The 23130-nt window shown below is 39.1% G+C and overlaps 1 protein-coding gene across 1 annotated transcript in view; it reads right to left on the minus strand.

Annotated features, from left to right (window-relative positions):
- The window catches only part of LOC136882155 (protein kinase C, brain isozyme), a 490637-nt gene that overhangs the window by 43320 nt on the left and 424187 nt on the right, over positions 1-23130 (minus strand). Inside the window, exons 5-9 of the mRNA XM_067154703.2 lie at positions 10950-11078; positions 9757-9910; positions 5192-5420; positions 946-1077; positions 691-864 (exon numbers count right to left, since the gene is read on the minus strand). Of these exons, the coding sequence (XP_067010804.1) occupies positions 691-864; positions 946-1077; positions 5192-5420; positions 9757-9910; positions 10950-11078 (818 nt within the window). The remainder of the gene's footprint in view (positions 1-690; positions 865-945; positions 1078-5191; positions 5421-9756; positions 9911-10949; positions 11079-23130) is intronic.

Consider the following 23130-nt stretch of genomic DNA (forward strand, 5'->3'; position numbering starts at 1 on the left):
TTAATTATGTATCCTCTGGGGGGGGGGGATGAGATTAGCTCTGTTTTTTGTTTTGTTTTTTGCTAGTGGCTTTACATTGCACCGACACAGATAGGTCTTATGGCGACAATGGGATAGGAAAGGCCTAGGAGTTCGAAGGAAGCAGCCGTGGCCTTAATTAAGGTACAGACCCAGCATTCGCCTGGTGTGAAAATGGGAAACCACGGTAAACCATCTTCTGGGCTACCGACAGTGGGATTCAAACCCACTATCTCCCGGATGCAAGCTTCTAACCGCACGGCCAACTCGCCCGGTGATTAGCTCTGTGGCTTCACTGCTGGGTTGCCACCCAGAAGGCTGAAGTTCGAATCCTGGTCGATTTTGGGTTGAGCTTTTCATCTTAAAAGTCACTTGGCATTAGGAAGGACATCCAGCCTTAAACCCCTGGTCAAAACGAACATGAGCCTGGGTGGCTCCAGTGACCCCAGAAATAACTGGGATAAGCAGAGAAATCATGTATCCTTTTCGCTCAATGCAGGAATACTTTGAAATTAATGACTTTGTTATAAATTGAACTTGCATATTATTCTGAGTTTGTGTGTGCGCACATTTATGGTTCTGATATATGGAACATACTTAATGACTCCTTTCTTTCATTTATCATTCTCACCACTTATGATTAAGCTGGACTAACTGTAGCAGAAGACTCACCATGGTCTGGAAACATGAATGCAACTGTACAAGGAATGGAGGTTTGCTCGACAGTGCTAGCACCCTCTTCTCCACCATGGTACACTCGACATCGTCATCCTGGATTATGATGTCCTTCTTCAGGATCTTGATGGCGTAGAGCTCGTCCGTGCCTTTCCTCTCTGCAAGCATTACCTGCCACCAATAAGCAGTGTTAAGTCAGCTGTGGTCTCATAAGTGGCACACAGTTCAAAATATTATTAGTCTGCTTCTTACCTTGCCAAAGCTGCCCTTTCCTAACACCATGAGGAAGTTGAAGTCCGAAGCGCGTATGACGTCCTTCTTGCCCATGTTGTGAGGAACATCCTTATCCGTATTGATGGGAATTTTCTTCGTGACCGACATTTTCTGCAAAGAGATACACAACATCAATCAATGTCCAACAAAATCTAAGGTTTATCTACTGTCCAGGTCAAGTGCAATATTTCCTAAATTCAGCAACTGAAACAGCCTATTCATTTGCCTTCAAGAGTGTGCAGTATTTGTTGCATCTCCTGCAGACCAGATGATGAGATTGATCCTTGATGTCTTCACAATCGCACTCAGCACTGCTTCCTCCACTTGAGAAGGTTTGTCTTCCACCTCGATAAATCAGCTCTGTCTGTTAAGTTTATAATGCAGATCACATCCAGGAGCTAACTCTTCCTTAATGTCTGGAATATTCAGTTTATCCTCCATATAGTCATATGGTTAGCTTCTTGGGATCCTTAAAGAGCTTCAGATCTAGTAAAGCAGCTCTTCCTGGACCTTAGCTGGTGGTCGTTTAGTGGGTAATGAGGATCTTTCATTTGCTTCTTACTTTTCTTATAAGTACACCCTGTTTGTAATCAGTATGGATGACATCCAGAGGGTAGTACAAAGAGCAATGGAGGTGTATGGATGAACTTTTTCATATAATGTAATTCAGGGAAAGGATGAGAGAGAAATCCAAAAACAGCTTGATGGGGTGAATGGAAAGATTTAAGACATAAGAATAAGTGTGGAGAAGAGCATGGTAAGGGTGAAGCCAAGAGAAAAAGGAGTAACAAAAATGAGCACTAATATAAGTAGTACTCTACGCCTCTGAGTGCCTCTTGATGAATCAAAAGGTTCACTCAGGAAACTAGAACTTAAAAGAGAGGATGATCTTGAGGAGGATATTAGGGCCCATGAGAGGAGAATGGCACCTACAGGATCAGCTCTACGAACATCAGGAAGATATAGTCACGTGCATGAGGAAAAGATGACTGACCTTCTATGGGCACATGACCCGCCTGAAGCCCTGCAGGCTCACCAATAGAATCCTCACAGTGACAAGTAGGGGAAAGGCTTTCAAGACCAAGTGGATCACCTCAGTAAAATCAGACCTAGAGGAACTGTAGATCCCATCAGAGACCACAGAGAACCATTATCAGTACAAACAGGCCATCCTACAGGGAGTCTTCCCACTGTCCCTCACAAGCAAAGAGATTACAGGGACCACCAGACCTAAGTGGACGAGTGGTAGGAAGCAGGCACACAGCCAGAAAATGAAAACATACTGGATCAAGAAAAAGCAGAAGACCATAACCAAGAGTTAAGATGAGCCCCATGGTCCTTAGTAGGCAAAAAAGGAGAAGAAAAAAAAACATGAAGAGAATTCCAAGTATTTGTATTTATATTTTTGTCTCCTCCTCCTCCTTTTAACCCCGTTTATCACCATACCATTGCCTGCTGTCCATCTCGCAACATTATTGAGGCCATTTTGCAGTTGCTCACAATCTTAACTTATTTATTACTCTGTACAGATTAACATCATCCGCAAAACGGCCGTAGTCCTGAGTGAGCCTATTGCATGTGAAAATTTGCTATATGAGACAGCTGCATGTATTTGAGTCATTTATCAGGAGCGAGTTTGTCAGATGGCTATTTGGAGTTTGAGGCTTACTGCTGTGAACTGTTCTGAAATGACACTGTGCTGTGAGAAGCTGACTGGAGAACTGGAGTTTGACGCATGTGTGTGTATATATGTATGTGTCAAATGAAAATGTAAACGGAATTAACTGTATATAGTAGTTCAGTAAATTTAACAGAGAGTGAAACACGCTACCTGTCTGTGTAGTAATTTTACTTTCCAGGACCTAAATAACCTGCCACAATATTGTCATTGTAGCTACAGTCTTACATGCAATGTGATCTATGGGGATGTGAATTTTCCTTTTAAAAAATCCAACTGCTTTACCAGGGAAATGAACGTCAGCTAACATGGTGAGAAGTGAGTGATGATATTTTCTGGCCATGTAGACAGTGATCACCTGGATATATTAAATGGACGAATAAATAAAAGAGTATCTAAATACACAATGGAAGTACAAATGAAAGGAGAGTATGAGGAATAATTCTGTCACAAGAATTAAAAAGTAAAAAAGACTCTTTCTGGAAGGCAATTCATCCCTGAATCCAGATGTAATTTCAGAATTTCTGGATTGGCCTCTGTTTTCATGTGATAATAGTTTTCATAAATGCTTATGTCAGCCTATGCATTAATATGTGTGGCAAAATGGCACGCTCTTGCAGCCTGTTCAAGCATGAATCAATGGCAATGTTGACAACCCACCATTTTCTGGTGGTGAATTTCTGAACCGAGGTTCATGTAATGCAATTCCTTCTACAAATATCTATTGTTTCTCACCAATTACATCTGCAGAATAATTAAATCAAGCCACAGCAGATCAACCAACATGCAGCGTTTTCAATTATTTTGATAGACAGAGATTGGCGTGTCACAAGAAAACTGAGCTGGATAGGCAACCACTTGTTTCATTTTCAAAATTATCACTCATGACTTAGCTAAGAACACCATTCTTTGTGACAAATGTGCCGTTGACCAGTGTATAAAGACATGTTGAGGAAATATACTTTAAGTAAGAGGAAACTCATATTAATCTACATTGGTGAATTAATTTTAACAAAGATTAACGTTTAATCTGCCAGTAAATACTTTGTAATCTTATTTCAATATTTTGCATACATGTTTCTCCATTTTTAAGGGCTTCCTCAGCAATGTGATTCTAGATCAATGACATATTCAAACAATTAACAGCATATGTTGCCATTAATGCTTTCATGGCCTGTAAAAGACACGGCACAAGCCCAAAAGCCTATACAATATCATGTCTATAATTAACAGTATAAATGATCAAACCATAAACATCACTAGTATACAATCATTTCAGCTGAACACACACAATAATATCACCCCTCCCCCCCACTCAAAAAATAATGTTTATAACACAAGAATTAAAACAGAACAGTATCTTGCCTGTCTATTAGGTCATCAGCCTGGAGGCTGGTTGGATATTCAGATAGCATCACCAAAATGTATGTGGTTACAGGGAAACCATAAAAACCGATGGTGACACCATAATGGGGCATATAAGGAAAGATCAGGAGAGAGGTAGTTTCGCTGTTGCTGTCCTCAATGGGCCAGAAAGTGCTATTGTAGCACAACTGGTCTTATCAGTAACACGTATCATAACATCCAGGCACACTAGTCGTGTTCTGAATGTCATTACCGACAGCCTATAATACCTCAGCGGCTTCCACAGTGTCACAGCCAGAATGAGACTGGAACCTCAGTAGAAGTTCGGTTTTGTCCTGGCCTAGGACAGTCTCTTCACTATCATAGCCTAAAAATATTGCACATAGTTATTAATATTGCTGTTTTCTTTTGTATCTAAGGCTAACTTAGATGTCTAATTTAATGTACATATGAATTAAGGTTAGAAAGGCAGTTAAAACAGCATCAGAAGAGATAGTATTCATCAATTAAAAATAATTGGCCCGCTTGACATTTTTGCTCAGGAGTATGGGACATTTTCAGTGCAATGTTTTTAGTCTAGGATAGTACTTAGTATGCCACTGCTGAGGCACAACTACTGCAGCTGCTGTTGCAAAACATTATAGACAGAAAGTAGAAAAACCCTCTGTAAGGTGCAACCAATGTGGTCGTATATTTCATGCCAGAATTGGTCTCCATAGCCATCAAAGGCGTTTGAATTCCTCAATTCAAAAATTGGATGAATCAGAGGACAGATATGAATACTCAGATACAAGCATCAGCCAACTTCGATGAATGAAGACATTAAATTCACAAATGAGACCTTCACTATCTTATTTTGAATTTTGTGTTTTTATAAGATTTTTTAATTTTCTAAATTTTCTAATTAAAATTCATTTGAAATGATTGTATCCTAGTGATGCATATGGCTTGGTCATTTATATTGTTAATAATCAGAATATGACATTGATCAAAAGAATTGCACTGAGAAATCTTTAAAGAAGAAATGTACATGCAAAATATTGAAATAAAATCACAAAGTACAGACTGGCAAAGGAAATGTAAATGCCTAAATATTGCTGCACCTAGATTCCTGATTTTTCTACTATAATAATAATAATAATAATAATAATAATAATAATAATAACAACAATAACAACTCACCCTCATCTGCGACTTGATGTTAGCTAGGTCTGCTCCTTCCTCTGGCACTGGAACATTGTAGAACTCTCCTTCCTCTTGCGTCAGTAGTTTATACCAGCCCTCGACGGGGGCCTTTATTAATTCAGAGATACCGAAGGACAGGGAGCCCATGAAATCATTTCGAGACGTACGGTCCCAGTCCCAAATTTCGATGAGCAAGCGCCTGTCCTTATCTTCAGGTTTCAGTTCACTGGTGGACAAAAATCAAGTAAATGCATTAGAGTCGCCATCCCATAATACAACTTTAACATTACTACAGTTTTAACAGTAAATAAATTGTCTCATAGGAATGCTTTCATCTGCTTTTGAACAGCTTTTCGCAGCAACTAACTTTCGGAATAAGAACTCTTGAATCCATTAGCTAACATTAAGGTTAGAAAGCAGTTAAATAGCATCAGAAGAGATAGTGTTCATCAATTAAAAAATAATTGGTCACCTTGACAGTTTTGCTGATGAATTATACGAACGGGCAAAAGTTAGCATTGCCGATTGGCAGACTTAGTGCAGAGATGCAAAGGATCCAGTCACTCCTGGCACAACATCGGTAAACATTAACTAAGCTGTTTTGAAATTACACACATCTTAAAACCTTTTCCTGGATAGGAAGATTCTAGATAAGAGTTTCATCAAAATATTTCATTCATTTCCCTGTGATAGATAACAAACCAAACAGACAAGTGCCTTCACAGATAGGACCATGAAGAGGAAAACATACAACATAAACACAATGAAAGCTCAGTGTGGGAAGAAAGAGCAATAACAAGAAGTCAAGTACAAAGACACTCAAGTACAAGGACAATCTCCTCATTAGTCTGAGTTCTACATATTTGTCCTTTTCAGCCCCCAATGATCTCTCTGTGAGAGGGGAGTAGTAATATAACACACCTACAGTATCACCTGCCTGTCATAAGAGGTGACTAAAAGGGAAATCCAGGGGCTCCCAACATGAGAGCGTGGTTGGCGAACGAGCATTGCTTTCACTTACTAAGGGCACTAGGAAAGTTTTGCAATACGCAAAAACGGTTGGCTGGACACCCCTGTTATGGTGAGGGATGAAAAGAGGGGTGAAAACCAGTGTAGGAGACAGCAAGGTGCGACCTTCACACCAGTTGTTACCAAGCAGTGGGACTGAAAGCAAGTTAAGGTGTCAGTGTGGTCTAAAGGTGAATATCGCGCAATTATCCGCTACAATTTTGCTCATGGATTAACTGTTAACCAGTGCCTGGAGGAAATGACTCCTGTGCTGGGTAAAGACTGTCCACGTTGGACAACAATTTTCCGCTGGTACAGAGTTCCAGAGTGGAAATTTTGGGGTTGAAGACGATCCTCATTCTGGGCGACCGTTTGAATCAGTGGCTGAGAAAAACATTGAAGATATGAGGAAAATGTTGCAGCAAGAGTGGCAGTTGACATATCGGCAGGTAGAAGAGACCCTCCACATCCCTGCACCAGCTACTTATTCAATTCTACATGGCCATCGCCATGTTAGAAAGGTTTGTTCCCTTTGGGTGCCCCATTCACTTCCAGAGGAACAAAGGGCACATCGAGTGAAATGGTGTCGAAAAATGCTAAAACAGTTTAAAAATGGGACTTCATGTAATGTCGATAGCATCGTTACAGGTGACGAAGCTTGGCTTTATTATTACGATGTCCCAACAAAATTCCAGAAGAAGGTATGGCTGTTCGAAGATGAGGGTACTCCTGTGACTGTGCGAAAATCAAGGTTAGTGAAGAAAAGGATGATTGCAGTATTCTTCACTAAATGGGGCATCCTGACTCGGGTTGTGCTAGAAACACAAAGGACAGTTTCTGCAAAGTGGTACAGTGAGACTTGTCTGCCTCAGGTCATCCAGGCTCTCAAGCAGCTCCGTCCAAGGTCACGGCTCAACACTTGGCTCTTGCATCACGACAATGCTCCAGCACATCGTGCTAATGTACCAATGGATTTTCTTGCCAGATCAGGGTTGACTGTGCTTGATCACCCTCCATACAGTCCTGATCTTGCCCCATGTGACTTCACACTCTTCCCAGAAGTGAAGATGAAGCTGAAAGGGCAGCGTTTTGCATCCGACGAGAAGCTTCCAGCAGCATGGGATCAAGAGTGTGAAAATGTAACCAAAGAGAAGTGGCAGAGTTGGTTCAGTGACTGGTTTCGACGTATGGAGAAGTGTACTGAGTGTGGTGGAAATTATTTTGAAAAAGTCTAAAGCATTCACTCACAGTGCAAAACTTTCCTAGTGCCCTTTGTATTTGGCTGGGTCCTCACTTTCATATATCGTACTCGACCTCCCTCGATCAACTCTCGCTCTCGTCTGATCCTGGAGGTATGACGTTTCCGAGGCCTAGGGAGTCTTTCATTTTCATACACCTCGTGGCCCTTCTGTTTCACTCTCTAAAGGGTGAGACCTCTTACATCTTCTGTTCTGATTAATGTTAAGAGAGGATGGTTGTACTTCCTCTTAAAACGCCACCACCACCACCTCATAGCGAGGCCGTTTCTGCTTCCCTGCTTCATGGGAGGGGGCACTCACTGAAGGGTCATCTTAACAGATCTTCAGTTTAATGTGGGAAATGTAGAAGAAGGAAAACGCTGTGAAAAGACAAAGCTAAAGATTAGAACAGGTTCCTATCTTTCTATAGATCATTCCATGTTAAGAAAACAGTATTACTCTTATGGACCAACAAGGAGCGTACACACCCTCTCTTAAGACACCCATAATTCCTAGTGATTAAGGAATATTTTAACATACTGTATATTGTATTATTAAAGAAAGAAAAAAGGATGATGCATTTTTTGCCCATGCGTTATTAAAATAAATAGTGAACTATTCTATTTCATAAATACATTCTCAGGGAGGAACAGCCACTGCTTTGTTGCCTTCATTTTCCTTCTGTGTCGCTCTGGTACATGTAACGTGTAAACCGTTAGTCTGTGAATCCTGGCAGCTTATTACTGTAGTAGAGAAGTCGTCTGTTAATATGATGCATATGTTTTTAGTCCTTATATCAGGGTGTACTTGTCTTGTGTTGAGTGATTGTTATGTGATTAATTAGCCTACCTGTGCGATTTCTTTCTTTAACGTTAATGTTTACTTTATCGATGAGGCTGATGAAGAAACAAAAGTAAATTGTGCTTAATTTGAAGCTTACTTTCTTCCCCCTTTATCTTGAATTTAACAGAGTTTTACTCATTTATTTACCGCCGTTTTCCCGCTATGTTGTGAACATCAAAACGAGACACCCCCCCCCCCAACCTCCCCATTGCATGCCGTAGAGTTCATGAATATAATTTGCAGCTTATATTCTTCCCCCCGAAATACTGAGATTCAAATGTTTACGTGCCGCAGCTTCTCGTGATGGTGCTGAGCAGAGCCGTTCGATGTGACAATCTTGTTGTCATAAGAGTAGAATACTGTTTTCTTAACATGGAATGATCTATAGGTATGCCTTCATTTATAACTTTTTTGATGGTTTCATTACTTGCATAGACTGTGTGGGTTTCTTTCATTCTCATGTGTTTGCCCTTTGTTGCTAATCTTTTACCACCTGTATTCCTGCTTATCTGATGCCTACTGAGCTAGTGGCTCAGCAGTTTGGGTCATGTAGCTATCAGGTTGCATTTTGGAGATAGTGGATTGGAAACTCACTGTCAGCAGCCCTGAAGATGATTTTACATGGTTTTACATTTTCAAACCAGGCAAATGTTGAGGCTGTACGTTAATTGAGACCGCAGCCACTTCCTTTCGACTCCTAGCCCTTTCCTATCCCATCGTTGGCATAAGAACTATTTGTGACAGTGCGACGTAAAGCAAATAAAAAAATTAAAGAAGATAAAATCTTATGTCTCCTCCCTTTTCCTGTATTTATTCAGCTCTCTTCTTACCATACACTTCTCACATTAAGACTGAAGATCTGTCAACATCACATCTCAATGAATGGTGAATGTTAGTATCCACACTCCTAATGACGCTGGGAACCCGGAACAAGCTCATCAGGGGCTGAGAAGAGATGCATTTGGAAGAACTATTATTTTTTACATTTCACTGACTCAGATAGGTCTTATGGTAAAGATGGGACAGGAAAGGGCCAGGAGTGGGAAAGAAATGGCTGTGGCCTTAATAAAGGTAGTGCCCCAACACTTGTCTAGTGTAAAAATGGAAAACAATGTTTAGGGCTGCCGGCAGCGGGGTTTGAACCCACTATCTCCCTAATGCAAGCAGATAGCTACGCAACCTAAAAATGTGCAGCCACTTGCTCAGTAGAAGAACTGGTACTAATGAGGAGGGAGTCTATGCATTTGAGAATGGCAGCGTATGAAGACGTGGAGATTGTCATTGTCCTTTTTTTTCTTCTTTTTTTTTTTTTTCTTCGGTGATTGTCCTTATCTCTTCTTTTCGCACACTGACCTGTCATTATGTTTATCCTTGGTCTATTATTCCTATCCTCCTGTGTCCGATTTATATTGGTATTTATATTTTTATTTTTTCTAAACTACATATTACATAGAACTTAACAACAATACTTACAACGTGATGGTCTCATTCCAGACAGGGTTCAGACATGAGCGGATGGTCTTCGTTTTCTTCTTCACGTTATCAGAGTCGGGGATGAGTTTAAGCTTCACGTATGGGTCCGATAGTCCGTTTGGATCCATTGGTATCAGGTTACGGCCCTGCCGAACTGGCGAGGCAAATAACACATGGGATTAAAAACATGATGGACTTCACTCACTTTATGTATGGCTGACTGCTGTCTAATATATGAAATCTACTGTTTTATTGGTGTTCGAGCAAGAGATTCAAAACAAATAGCCAAGTTCATTAACAGGTGTGATGCCTTCTGTTCTCCAGAAAAGAAAAAAAAAATATTCGTTACTGTGGAATGTTAGTTATCTGAACATTTGTCATGTAAAATGTTAACCCAAACCCACATTTTCTTCGTCAAATTTTTTACCTTATTTTATCTTATTTTTACTTTTCTAAAGAAGATACAGTTAACTGTGAAAATGTACTAATTTCTCTCTCACCCTATAGCAGTTTGAGAAGGATGCCAATATTGCACTTAGTTTAAAGATAATACAGTACCTATGTTAGAGTGTTTTGGAAATTCCCATGAGCAAGTTCCTTTATTTACTGTCAATCAGATACTATTCGCTCAATCTTAGGATTTGAAGACTGTGATGAAGAAGATGCAAAGGAGAGGCTAAAAAGTGATGCTAATCCAGGTTTTCAAACTTAAAATGATGATGAAATAAAAAAATCTGTTCAGGAAATGTTGGACGCTACAGATAATGAAACAGACGAAGACTGCACTAGGGTTTGCTGCCTTGGACATGACGATGATGTGCTCTGAAAGACAGCTTGAATGCTGCTCCACTTAGTCACTTCTGAAGGGAATTAGAAATCTCGTTGCTAGAAAATGGAGGTCTAAGTTCAAAGAACGAAAAGTTAGCTATTTTATTACTTCATGCAATAAGATAATAGAAACACAACAGTAAGTACTGCATTCAGTATGTCCGGTACTGCATTGTGAGAGTAACATTCTCTTAAAGGAGTCTTTAAATTTTATGCACTCTGTGGCTTCTAGGTTCAGCTGCTTGAACAATGGAATATACGAAATTTAACAGGTCCCAACTTGTTCAGATAATTGAAATTCTACTGGATTTCTTGTCTTTTCTTTCTCTCTCTTTTTTTAATTAAAAAAATATGAAACAACATACCTTCTACAGTGAGTTTACTCCCAGCACACACTATCTTCAGTTCGATGCGACCTCTCCGTTCCGTATGGTCACATCCGCACAGGTTAGGTACTGTCTCGACGCATCGTTTGTGAACGTTCATGTCACATGCTGTAACATCAGATGATGGTAGTTAGAGAGAGTAGACAAATTCCAGCTATAATCCTCACTAAAATTACAGGAGAGTGTGTTACAACCGTTGTCAAGAAAGTTCCAGGATACAACTGTTCCCCTAAGTATTCAGCAATGGGCTATGTATTCTATAGATACACGACCCTGCACGGTCAGCCCAGGAATTTCTTGGTAAATTCCAAATCTTCCAAATTGTCCTGATCTGTCACCATGCAATTTCTTTGTATTTCAAAACAAAATCAATAAAATGAAGACAGTATAAACATTGAAGGTTGAGATCAAAAGCAGTTTTGTCAGGCAAAGTTTGGGAGGCTATATTGATTTCAGAGGAAACAATGATCGTAAGTTGGCAAATTCAATTTCTTATCCTGTCAGTCCTGGAATTTTTATGACAAAGGTTGTATTTACTACCTGAATGTCATGTCACCAGCCTTCCTTTGTACTTAACTTCTCATAATGACTTCAAAGAACAGGCACACTGCTACTTCATTTTGGACAGTTTTACTTCGTAAATATACCTGTGCTGGTGACAGGTGTTAAAACCCTTGAATGCCATGTGGTCTCTAAAGTTTAACGGCAGAGAAGGGAGAAGTCTTTATGAACTGGCAGTGTACATAACATTTTATCATCAGTTTATTATAATAATTGTATGGCCTCAGCTAATGTATGCTGGCATTTTGATTCAACTCCATTCAGGCTCCCTGCCTATAAATTTTGACATTCCGTTTTACTCTTATTAGATGACAAAGAAACTAGAACTTATTTTGGGTGACCTGTGGCTATGTTTTAATAAACTTTGTAGGGTAAACCCCAAACATTTCACCAGAGATCTTTTACTTACAGACATGGCTGTCGAATGGTCTTTTCTCCACCCTTCAAAAATATAATTACCTTGGATGGGTTTGAACTCGCAATTTAGCAATCCTGAGGCTGACACTCTACCACTGATCTACAGATGGAACCAGCAAATCTACTGATGTGATTGAAACTATGAAAGCCCAGAATCCTCCATGTATGAGAATTTCTGAATAGCTATTTTCTTCACGTGATCTCAACGCTTAATAACTGTACCACTGAATCAGCCAGCATATACCGTCTTACTCTCCTTTATACATTTCTGCAGTTACTAATAAAAATATATTAACTCACCTGATACAGTTAAAGACACACTAGCATATAACTGAAGCACAGACAAGTAGGGCTAATGTTTTAAGAAATGAGAGAAAGAAACCTGTGTTATCAAGGCTGTTACTAATCTAAATTCCAGTTGAAATCAATGCTTCAGTTATTAAAATCATCAACAGCATAATTATATTAACATGAACAGAACCTTTTTTTAAAGCTGGTAGACATGAAGAAATGTCACTTAAGATTACTGAAGAGGAAAGAATAAAAGTCCAGAAGAGAGCAGCACAGAGAAAAGGGAAGGCACGATAGATCTACCAAAGCTGGAAGTAAACAGTTTTGTCTTTTTATCAGCAAATGACAAAGAGCAAAAGCTTTTGAAGTATTTCACAGGCAGCTCTCAGCACTTTCAGAAAGTCATTCAAGATGAACAATTTAAAATTACTCCTCGCTATGGACGAAGGACCACACTGAAGACTCCAAGCTCTGATACACTCCTTCATTTACTTACCACAGCATCTTGCAGCATTCAACTACCACACTATCATAAATGTACGTCACCAACCTGTCCTCAGAAATGCAACACACAAACCACATTCTTTGTCATGCACCACTTAAAAATAATATATATATTGCAATCTGCTTATTTAATATGAATGATGTGATCTTAGTTTGATCTTTGATATACTATTAACTAATCTAAGGAAAGGAATGAACAAGTGACAAAACAAGCCATGTATAGAAAGCTAGGAACATACAACGCAATGAACACAGTGATAGGTCAGTGTGGAAAAACCTGGTGACAAGGACAAATTCCACTGCTGTCTCTCATGAATCCCAGTACTTCTACATCAATTTCTTCTCAGCACATGACAAGCTCGTTTCTGCTTGGTGGCTTCTTCACTGAGAAGTCATCTTGACAGATCTTATTATGTGGGAAGTGTAAGAAAGAAGAAAGCTGGAATAAATGCAGGTCCATCTTCCTGCATTGACTGTATTTGCCATTTCGGATGATACGACCAGAACAGGCTGCTTTCTAAAGTTTTTTTGTTGTTGTTTCTTTTGCAGGTAATAATAATATTTATTCTTTCTCAAATAACTGAGGTGGCCAAATTGACGAAGAATATCATACAATAAAAGTTTAGTACAGAGTACAGAAAAAAAAAAAAAAAAAAATCCACCATTCTACTGATAATGTACAGAAAACAAAGAAACAGCAGAAAAATTACTTTAATTGATTTACTTAAGTGGGTGGAGCATAGAGGTGATGCCTCAAGATCACAATCAAGGCTTTCAATGTTTGTACGCCCCAGTTGGGAGAAGATCAATTTGGCTTCAGAAGAAATGTAAGAACACATGAAGCAATCCTGACTTTACGTCTGATCTTAGAGGATCGAATCAAGAAGGACAAGCCCACGTACCTAGAAAAGGCATTGGATAATGTTGATTGGACCAAGCTATTTATGATTCTGAAGATGATAGGGATCAGATACCGAGAACGAAGAATTATATACAATCTGTATAAAAATCAGTCTGCAGTGATAAGAATCGAGGGCTTTGGAAAAGAAGCAGCAATCCAGAAAGGAGTGAGGCAAGGCTGCAGTTTGTCCCCTCTCCTTTTCAATGTTTATACAGAACGGGCAGTCAAGAGAAATTTGGAAAGGGAATCACAGTCCAAGGAGAGGAAATCAAAACCTTGAGATTTGCCGATGATATTGTTATTTTATCTGAGACTGCAGAAGATCTCAAGAAGTTGTTGAATGGTATGGATGAAGTCTTGGGTAAGGAGTACAAGATGAAAATAAATAAGTCCAAAACAAAAGTAATGGAGTGCAGTCGAGCGAAGGCAGGTGATGTAGGAAATATTAGATTAGGAAATGAAGTCTTAAAGGAAGTAGATGAATATTGTTACTTGGGTAGTAAAATAACTAACGATGGCAGAAGTAAGGACGACATAAAATGCAGACTAGCACAAGCAAGGAAGAGCTTTCTTAAGAAAAGAAATTTGCTCACTTCAAACATTGATATCAGAATTAGAAAGATGTTTTTGAAGACTTTTGTGTGGAGCATGGCATTGTATGGAAGTGAAACATGGACGATAACTAGCTCAGAAAGAAAGAGAATAGAAGCTTTTGAAATGTGGTGTTACAGAAGAATTCTGAAGGTGAGATGGATAGATCGAATCACGAATGAAGAGATACTGAATCGAATTGGTGAGAGGAGATCGATTTGGCTAAATTTGACGAGAAGAAGAGATAGAATGATAGGACACATCTTAAGACACGCAGGACTTGTTCAGTTGGTTTTTGAAGGAAGTGTAGGTGATTCATAATAGCAGGCTTCATAGCCTGAGCCCCGTCATATAAGAAAGGCAATAAACAAACTAACTAACTAACTAACTAAGAACAGTAGGGGTAGACCAAGGTATGAATATGACAAGCAGATCAGAGCAGATGTAGGATGCAGTAGTTACGTAGAAATGAAAAGATTAGCACAGGATAGGATGGCATGGAGAGCTGCATCAAACCAGTCTATGGACTGATGACTCAAACAAACAGCAACGCCTCAGTTCACAATGGTCTTATTCGGCACACCAAACAGTCGTAAGTAGGTGACTAGTAATTTAGGAATGGTGCCCCTTGCATCCAGCATGAGTCCTATGACCTTGATGTCCTCAAGGTTGTACTTATTGAGGTAATATGGACTGGTTGGTGAATATATCCTCGTTTTTCTTCATTGACTTCAACGGGCACCGGCTTCAAATCTGTTGCCATATGTTTTCTCTTTCAGGTACAGTAGTTTATAAATGTATTTACTCAAAGTTGGTTTCGGCAGAATGAAGAGCCTATCAGTTGTAAATTTCCAATGTTTTGCGAGGATTTGCGAGGATTTCCCAGCACAAGGGAGTACCTCCTCAGAGGTGGGGTGGTCTACCCATGGGATCCTCCACATTCTGTGATACAACCACATCTAAAGGTCTGCAGATGAAGCTTCAAGAATCCATATTTTGACACCAGTAACACACAACACTTCATGATACACCAATGAGCTTGCATTCGGAGGTAACGGTTGCACATAGATGTTTTAATCTCAGAAACATATGTCTTGCAATGCTGACTCAGGTTTTGATTTCCACATCTGGGCCTCATTCTATCCTAGGTACTATGACACCCGTTCAGTGGGTTTCTGTCCTGGGTGACATCAGGGCAGGTGATTTTTCTGTTTGCTGACTACCATGAATTTTTGTTTTCTGAATGTTTATTTTAAGTTCAGACTCCTTGATTACTTAGATTTAAATGCAGGAAAAATATTTTCAAATTCATAACGTTGTTGTAGAGAGTGAAATACTAGATTTGTGTGATCTGATATGTAATGGGCCCAGACTGAAATGGGATCGAATGAGCCACACTGACCTCAGAAAGTCAATTACTCAAACTGGTCCCATTCTGCTAAAGTATACAGGGAGTGGCAACCTGCATTTAAGACATGGAAGCTTTTGACTAGATCATCATGGTTTACTACTTTGAACATATGCATTTTGTAACTCACGGCAACAATGTTACCTCTCGGAACCTGTTGGAACACAGTGAGGCCAGCATTACATTGGAAACCCATTACAAGATATTAGAATCATTCCGTATTGACGGTTTTCACTTTACAATGGCGAAAAATGAAAGTATCCTCCTATTCAATACATCATATATTCCGTCATTAGACGGAGTAAACAAGTTCAGACATGTTTCGGCTCGTTTGAGCCATCTTCAGTGAAAAAAATTAGGGGGGTTGGAAAAATTTACATAATATGAGTTGAAAAAATGCTATAAAACATAATGAAAGCGCAAATGAAAAAACAAACAAAAGAGAGCCTAGACGGAAACAAAATAGTACAAATATACAATATTTACATCAATATGCAGAGCAAAAAACAACTTAATGCGACAAAATTCAGTGAAACAGGTGTTAATTTGTAATTGTTAATTAGTATCAATTATTATTTCAAATTAACACCTGTTTCACTGAATTTTGTCGTATTAAGTTGTTTTTTGCTCTGCATATTGATGTAAATATTGTATATTTGTACTATTTTGTTTCCGTCTAGGCTCTCTTTTGTTTGTTTTTTCATTTGCGCTTTCATTATGTTTTATAGCATTTTTTCAACTCATATTATGTAAATTTTTCCAACCCCCCTAATTTTTTTCACTGAAGATGGCTCAAACGAGCCGAAACATGTCTGAACTTGTTTACTCCGTCTAATGACGGAATATATGATGTATTGAATAGGAGGATACTTTCATTTTTCGCCATTGTAAATTGGAAACCCAGTTGCACATGCTACCAAAGGCCACCAACAGATCATATCTGTGGGCATGGTTGCATAAGTACCAGCACCTGACACAGTCAATCAGTCCATACATAAATATTGCAGTTCTCTGTGATAGAAATAGCTATCAGTGTCATGCGAAGCTATGGGTGATACAGTGGTACTATATTGAAATGTTGCATTATAGGTGACAGCCTTCCAAGGTGGAGATCCTGTGGCTATTATCGAACAGTACTTAATAGAAGATCAATGCTCGACTATGCAGGAATTATCCACACATATGAGTATGTCTGGGTTGACACTGTTCTGCCTTTTACAACCTGCAGCTGTGCAAGACGTGTTCAAACTGGGTCCCACATCTGTCAACAAAGGTGCAGAAGCAGATCCAATCAGTCAGTTGAATGGTGCCATCCAGCATTACTTTGACAGCACAAGCTGTAACAAAATCCCTTGCCCATGAAGGTCATTCACATTTTTGTGTATGAAAGCCGAGGTGTTCTTGAGTGTCATCTTGTTTATGAGGTCTACACCATCAATGCCCAGTACTACTGAACAATGCTATACTCCTCCATAATAATGTTACAGCCCACACTATGGCTCCCATCAGAGACCTTGTACAGCAGTTGAATAGAGAAGGTGTTCTAAGACTTCTGACCCCATCAGATCTTCAGCCATGTGACTTGTCTCATTCTAAAACTGAAGGATGTAGCAACAGGTAGTACACATTGATGCAACCAACATTGCCAACATTTATCAACATTTTCCTCATGTTGGCAACGATGTGCTGACACCCTAAAGTACGTCCGTGTTTGGTTTGTACATAATAAAATACAACACTGCAATCTATGTGTGGATCTTTCAACTTCCCCACTTGCTGTCGGCTCTTGTACTCGACCCCATTTGATGCTAGCACCGAGACTTGCATTGCCTTGGCCGTCCAACATACATTGTGGATTTTCTGTGTTGCAGCATTATCAGATGATTCAAAGCTGGTAAAAATGAGTAAATGTCTTCAACCTTAATTCACCACTAGTTCCATTGCCTTGCTGCAGTAAATCTTCGAAGAAAGATTTGAAGTACACACACTCTTAATATATGTAATGGAAAGGAACAAACAACTGAGGAATCAAGCGACATATAAATCAAATCAAAGCATATGCCTTATCCAAACCTGGACGTTGGCGACCTAGTCAGTGCCCCAGCTAGGGAATTTACTTGTGGTAGGGTGGACAGTTCCCTTTTACTCCTGCAGCAAACAGCAAGTGTCTGACCGTGCCCTATGTTACTTAATTTTAGAAATCCCACAAGATCCCGTGTTTCAACATAGGTATACCATTGGCAAGAATGTGAATAGAGAGACATAACGGGATAAACGGAATGGCAGGTCAGTGAAGAAAGATGAAGCAGAAGAAAGAAGACGCAATGACAAACAAACAAAAACGAAGACAATCGCCACACCTTCATACACTGCTGTCTTCAAATAAATAGGCTTTCTTCTCGTCAAACTCGGATCTTCTACTCCCATTCATTCAGAGTCTCTGATGAACTCATTTCTGCTTCATCAGGAGGGCAGACATCAACACTAATTGGTGGGGGCCATCTTGACTGCCCCATACTGGGCTATCATTGTGTTTATCCTGTTATGTGCTCTTATTCATGTTCTTATCTTTCTGTAGATGACTTGAATCTTTCCATTACACTTGTATGACCCATTAGCCTTCTTTGCATTTATCTAGTGTTCCTGGTCTTTATCTCCTCTATCATCTCTCTTTTTTAACTCTGTCCTTTTCCTATTTTTATTTGGCTTCCTATGTTTTCTACACCAAGACTGAAGATCTGCCAAGATTGCTCCTTGACAAGTATTGATGTGGTCAGGAACAAAGAACAAGCTCATCGGGTGCTGATAAGAAATGGATGTAGAAGAACTGAGATCGCTGAAGAGAGAGCCCGTCTATCTGAAGATGTTACAACTGTCCTTGTCTCTTCTTTCCGTTGCTGACCTACCATTCTGTTCATGGGTTCATATTGATGTTCCTATCTTTCTATACAATCTTAAATTACATTTTTTACATAAAATAACATATTCATAGTCAATTCCAAGGAATACATTGGATGTCAAATCTTTTAAGTCATGGAAATTAGATACAGGAACACACAAAACGACCAAGGAAAAGAAATCATGCAACAATTTAACAGAAGATGTAGCTGTAGATTGGACAGATATATATATTTACTTGTACAACATAAAATACTTAAAAAAAATCACAGCAATTAGCAAATATACAGTATATATTTGTATGTATATATAAAACCAAATGGCATGCAAATCTCCTCCACCAGACAGCAGAGGAAAAGAAATTCCTCTATTCAAGAAGAATGTTGTCAAAGCACATAAAGAAAGAGAGAGAGAAATAATAGATTTTTCTATGCAACAGCAATACAAACACTAAGATGAAATGTTGGTATGAAACAGCATTTATGACAAGATGGGATTAATAATGGCATGACATACACAAAGCTTGTGCCCAAAGTATGAGCTGATGAAGTTCAAGATAACGACGACCCCCCAACCAACTATTTCGAGAGGAAGGAAGAAATGCAAAGAACGTATTCGAGCAAATATCTTAGACATACACCAAAAAACATGATAACAAAACATTTACCACCAACGAATATCTGCAACACAGACCAAAAATTTAGTTTTTGAATAAATGTATGTTATACATAGCCAACAAGATTTTCATCAAGTATCCATTGCCTAATAGTCGGCTGCACTTTTAGTCTTAAGAGTAACAACTGTTGGTGAGCAGGGAGAAATGATATTATCTTCGGGCAATAGGATGAAAAATGAAATGCAAATAAATCAGATGCATTTAATGAGGTAATTAACTGCTATAGTTTTATATTTTCAGAGCAACTGTTAGCTAATGCAAGAGATGAAAAGTTACTCTTGTGATTGTTTTGCAATATTTTTAAAAGTCAACAGGTCATTTGTGCACAATGTTTGGAACAAGTTGGAAGCCTCTAGCAGTGAAATGTATGCAGTCAAGTGTAGAACCCTGGAATATCCTTGAGGCCCATTGCCAGAGATTTTCAGGAGGTCAAGGGCACAATTCATACCGTGGTGCTTGAAAGTATACAACATAACTTGTATGTTGTAAAGAAAGGGTAGTTCATGTTGGCACTCACACACGAACAATGGTTGCTCTGAATAAACCAATTGCTGAACAAGTTGAACCTCCTGAAAAAATGTGCCTGCCTGCTGCTTTTTCTTTCTATTCTGATGAAAATTCCATCAGTTTTAAAAGATGGATAGGAGAAATGACAGGTGGTTTATGTGCAGATGCTTCTAGTAGTCTCATATGATATGCACACAAAGTTTTCCACAACTGTAACTGTTTTAGGAGTTGGTAAAGTAGCAAAGGACATGTCATGGCACCTCGCTTCTTTCCATCAGCCTTTAGGTGAACACTGTTGGCTACACTGAGGTGCTGGAGACAGTTGTGAAGCCTAACAATAGAGGCTGCAATCTGCACCTACATGATGACACAAGATTGGATGGCAGCCAATCTGCACAAGCACATCACACTAAACATGTGGTACCCTGACTTGCAAGACCTAAATCCCCTACATGATTACATACAAGGTGCTTTTGAACAGGAGACTAATAAACATTCCCATAATATGACCAATTTTTGCCACTATCCAAGTTTATGTTGTTCACAATGAAGATGTCTTCTACGACTCTTCCTTACACCTGGAAGACAAAACACAAAGTGCAGCCAACATTCATTTTTGAAACAAATAAGTTCCCAAGAGGGAACCTAACTTAATTTCACTGACTTCAAATAAGCTTTCTAAACCTTTTCAATCATGAACTTAGGCTACTAGTGCTTGACCACACTACTGCAGCGGACTGGTCGGTTGGATTGCCACATCTTTCCAAGATGCTGGTGGCTTACGTGCCATTGAGACACCATTGCAAGCCTCTTTTGTAGGAGAGTACAGTGGCAAGGAAGACATGTATTTCCACTTATATAAATATCTGCACACCTGCTGTCGCACTGTGGTGAAAAAAAATGGTAATTTCATTTCTGAAAAGACCTAAAGGGATAGAATATTTTTACATAATTTGTTGATACTTGGAGAGTTATATTTTTCTATAAACAGATCTCAAATCAGAACAGGATTGTTAGTAAATTTGCACAGTTGAATAATTACTCCAAAAAGAAATAAAGATCTAAACATTTTGTTGCAAAAGAACAAATTTGAAGAAATGAATGTACAGAGACTTTGATCGACAACCATCAAGTAGAGGAGTAGAGAAAGAAGAGGTTTACAATCCATGAAGTAGACAATCGTGGGTGAAAAACACATGAGTCGGTGAAATGGACAGGGATATAAAATGATTTATACAGTATTTTTAAATGAACCATTGCATATTTTAGATATCAGATAGTGAACAAACAATTATTCAGCACACGAGTTAAAACATTATAGGGTGTGTTATCGTTAGGGCTGCCATCTTGTGCTTACAGTATGTTATACACTTGGAATATTACTCTTATGTCGCCAAGACCTGCTTACATCACTGTAAAACTTAGGGACAGAAAACTTGATTTCTTATTGCAATGAACATTTGAAAATTATGTTGATGTGTTAAAAACATGATTTTCAACTTTTCTTTTTTTTCAAATTCCTTGAATTTCTCACTTGAAAAATTCTGACTTATCTAACATTTTTACACACAAGACAGTATTTTTCATGGCGTACATAATCATTTCTCTCTGTAACTTTCAACTATGGGAGAAACTAGCTCATGGGAGCTGAGAGGAAATTGTAGAAGAACTGGTGTTTGATGAGGAGAGAACCTATTTATTTGAAGAGTGTAGTGTATGAAACTGTAGAGATTGTCTGTCCTTGTTTATTCTTTCTGTTACTCCCTCTTCCCACAGTGATCTGTCATTGTAGTTATTCTGTTGAGTGTTACATTATTTGATGTTCCTGTCCCACTGCCTAAGACTTCATCCTCTTACTTGTATTGATCTATAGGGTTCCTTTTCTCCTTCTATGTTTGTCCTGTCTGTGCCTGCATTCATCTTTATCTATTGGTCTCTTCCCTTTTCTTGCGTTCCCCTCTGGGTGGGGGACGCAGACAAGGAAGACACCCACGGTATCTCCTGCCTGTCGTAAGAGGCGACTTAAAGGGGCAACTAAGGCATGACCGGTCCGGGCCCGCAGTGTAGGGGAAAATGCGTCCGCCTGTCACCCGGTGCCCCTGGGTTCGATTCCTGGCTGGGTCAGGGTTTTTTAATTGTAATGATTAATATCCCTGGTCTGGGGACTGAGTGTTTGTGATGTCCTTAACCTTGCTTTCCTCACACACAAAATTCCACACTACTGCTGTTCCAATTACATGCAGGTTCATACAATATGATGCCAGTGGGACAAAAGATCCACATGGGTTGATGCCTTGAACAAATAGCATGAAAAAAAAACATGACCGAATTAGAACCATGAGACTACTTGTAATTACTAGTACCATCACGTGGGGAACACCATGGGTCGCCTTTACTTGCGAGTATTACAACTATGTTCAGTACACAATAGGTTTGTGATTAATAGTGACAGTGTATGAATCAGGGTGGGTTTTACAGTACCTGTGATTAATACCACTATATGAGCGACACCATGGGTCTGCCTTGCCTGTGATTGGTACCCACTATGTGAGGAACACCATAGGTTTGCGTTGCCTGTAAATGGTGCCGCAATGTGAGAAACACCATAGCTCTGTATTAAATGTGCAAATTTCATTACCTGTGAGTACTAACATAATGTGTGGAATACCACGAGTCTACGCTACTTTGATTAGTACCGCAACATGGCAAATACCATGGTTCTACTTTCCTAGCAATAAGTACCATTATGAGGGGCCGATGACCTAGATTTTGGACCCCTTTAGACTACAAGCATCATCGATTTAGCATTGTACTTTAGAAGCAGTCCCTCAGTCAGTAATACTATAGTTTAACGCTAGTTTCTGGGAATGTGGCGCATTGCAGGTTGGATCCACTGATTGTTTTAAATTCATATCCATCCATTCATTCATTCTTCGTCATCACGTTTTGAACTCTTCTCAGTGAATGATTTTAGACTTTTAAATTGGATTGATGGGGGGAGGCCGATCTATCTGAAGATCATCTTTGTCCTTTTGTATTTACTTTCTATTTCTTCCTCTTCCCACACTGAACTATCATTGTATTCATCCTATGTTCCTATCTTTCTATATCCGACTTGAATTGTCACTTAGTTTCCATTAGTTGTGTAATTATGTTCATCTTTGCTGCTATCCTGCTTCCTGATAATATTCCAAGTACATATTCTTTGAAAAAGCAGGTATATCAAACAACTTATTACCAAAACCAAACTAATTATTCCATAAGTGATGGCAACCCTAGGGAACAAAGTTATAAAACACATGAAACCAAATTCATTATTTAGCTCAGTACAGCAGTTTTAGTCTAATTACATGCTTTGTTAGTCATTACAGTTTATACAGTTTTAACTAGTTTACAGTTAATAAAC

The sequence above is a fragment of the Anabrus simplex genome, chromosome 10 (assembly GCF_040414725.1).
Source record: "Anabrus simplex isolate iqAnaSimp1 chromosome 10, ASM4041472v1, whole genome shotgun sequence".
Lineage (NCBI taxonomy): Eukaryota > Metazoa > Arthropoda > Insecta > Orthoptera > Tettigoniidae > Anabrus > Anabrus simplex.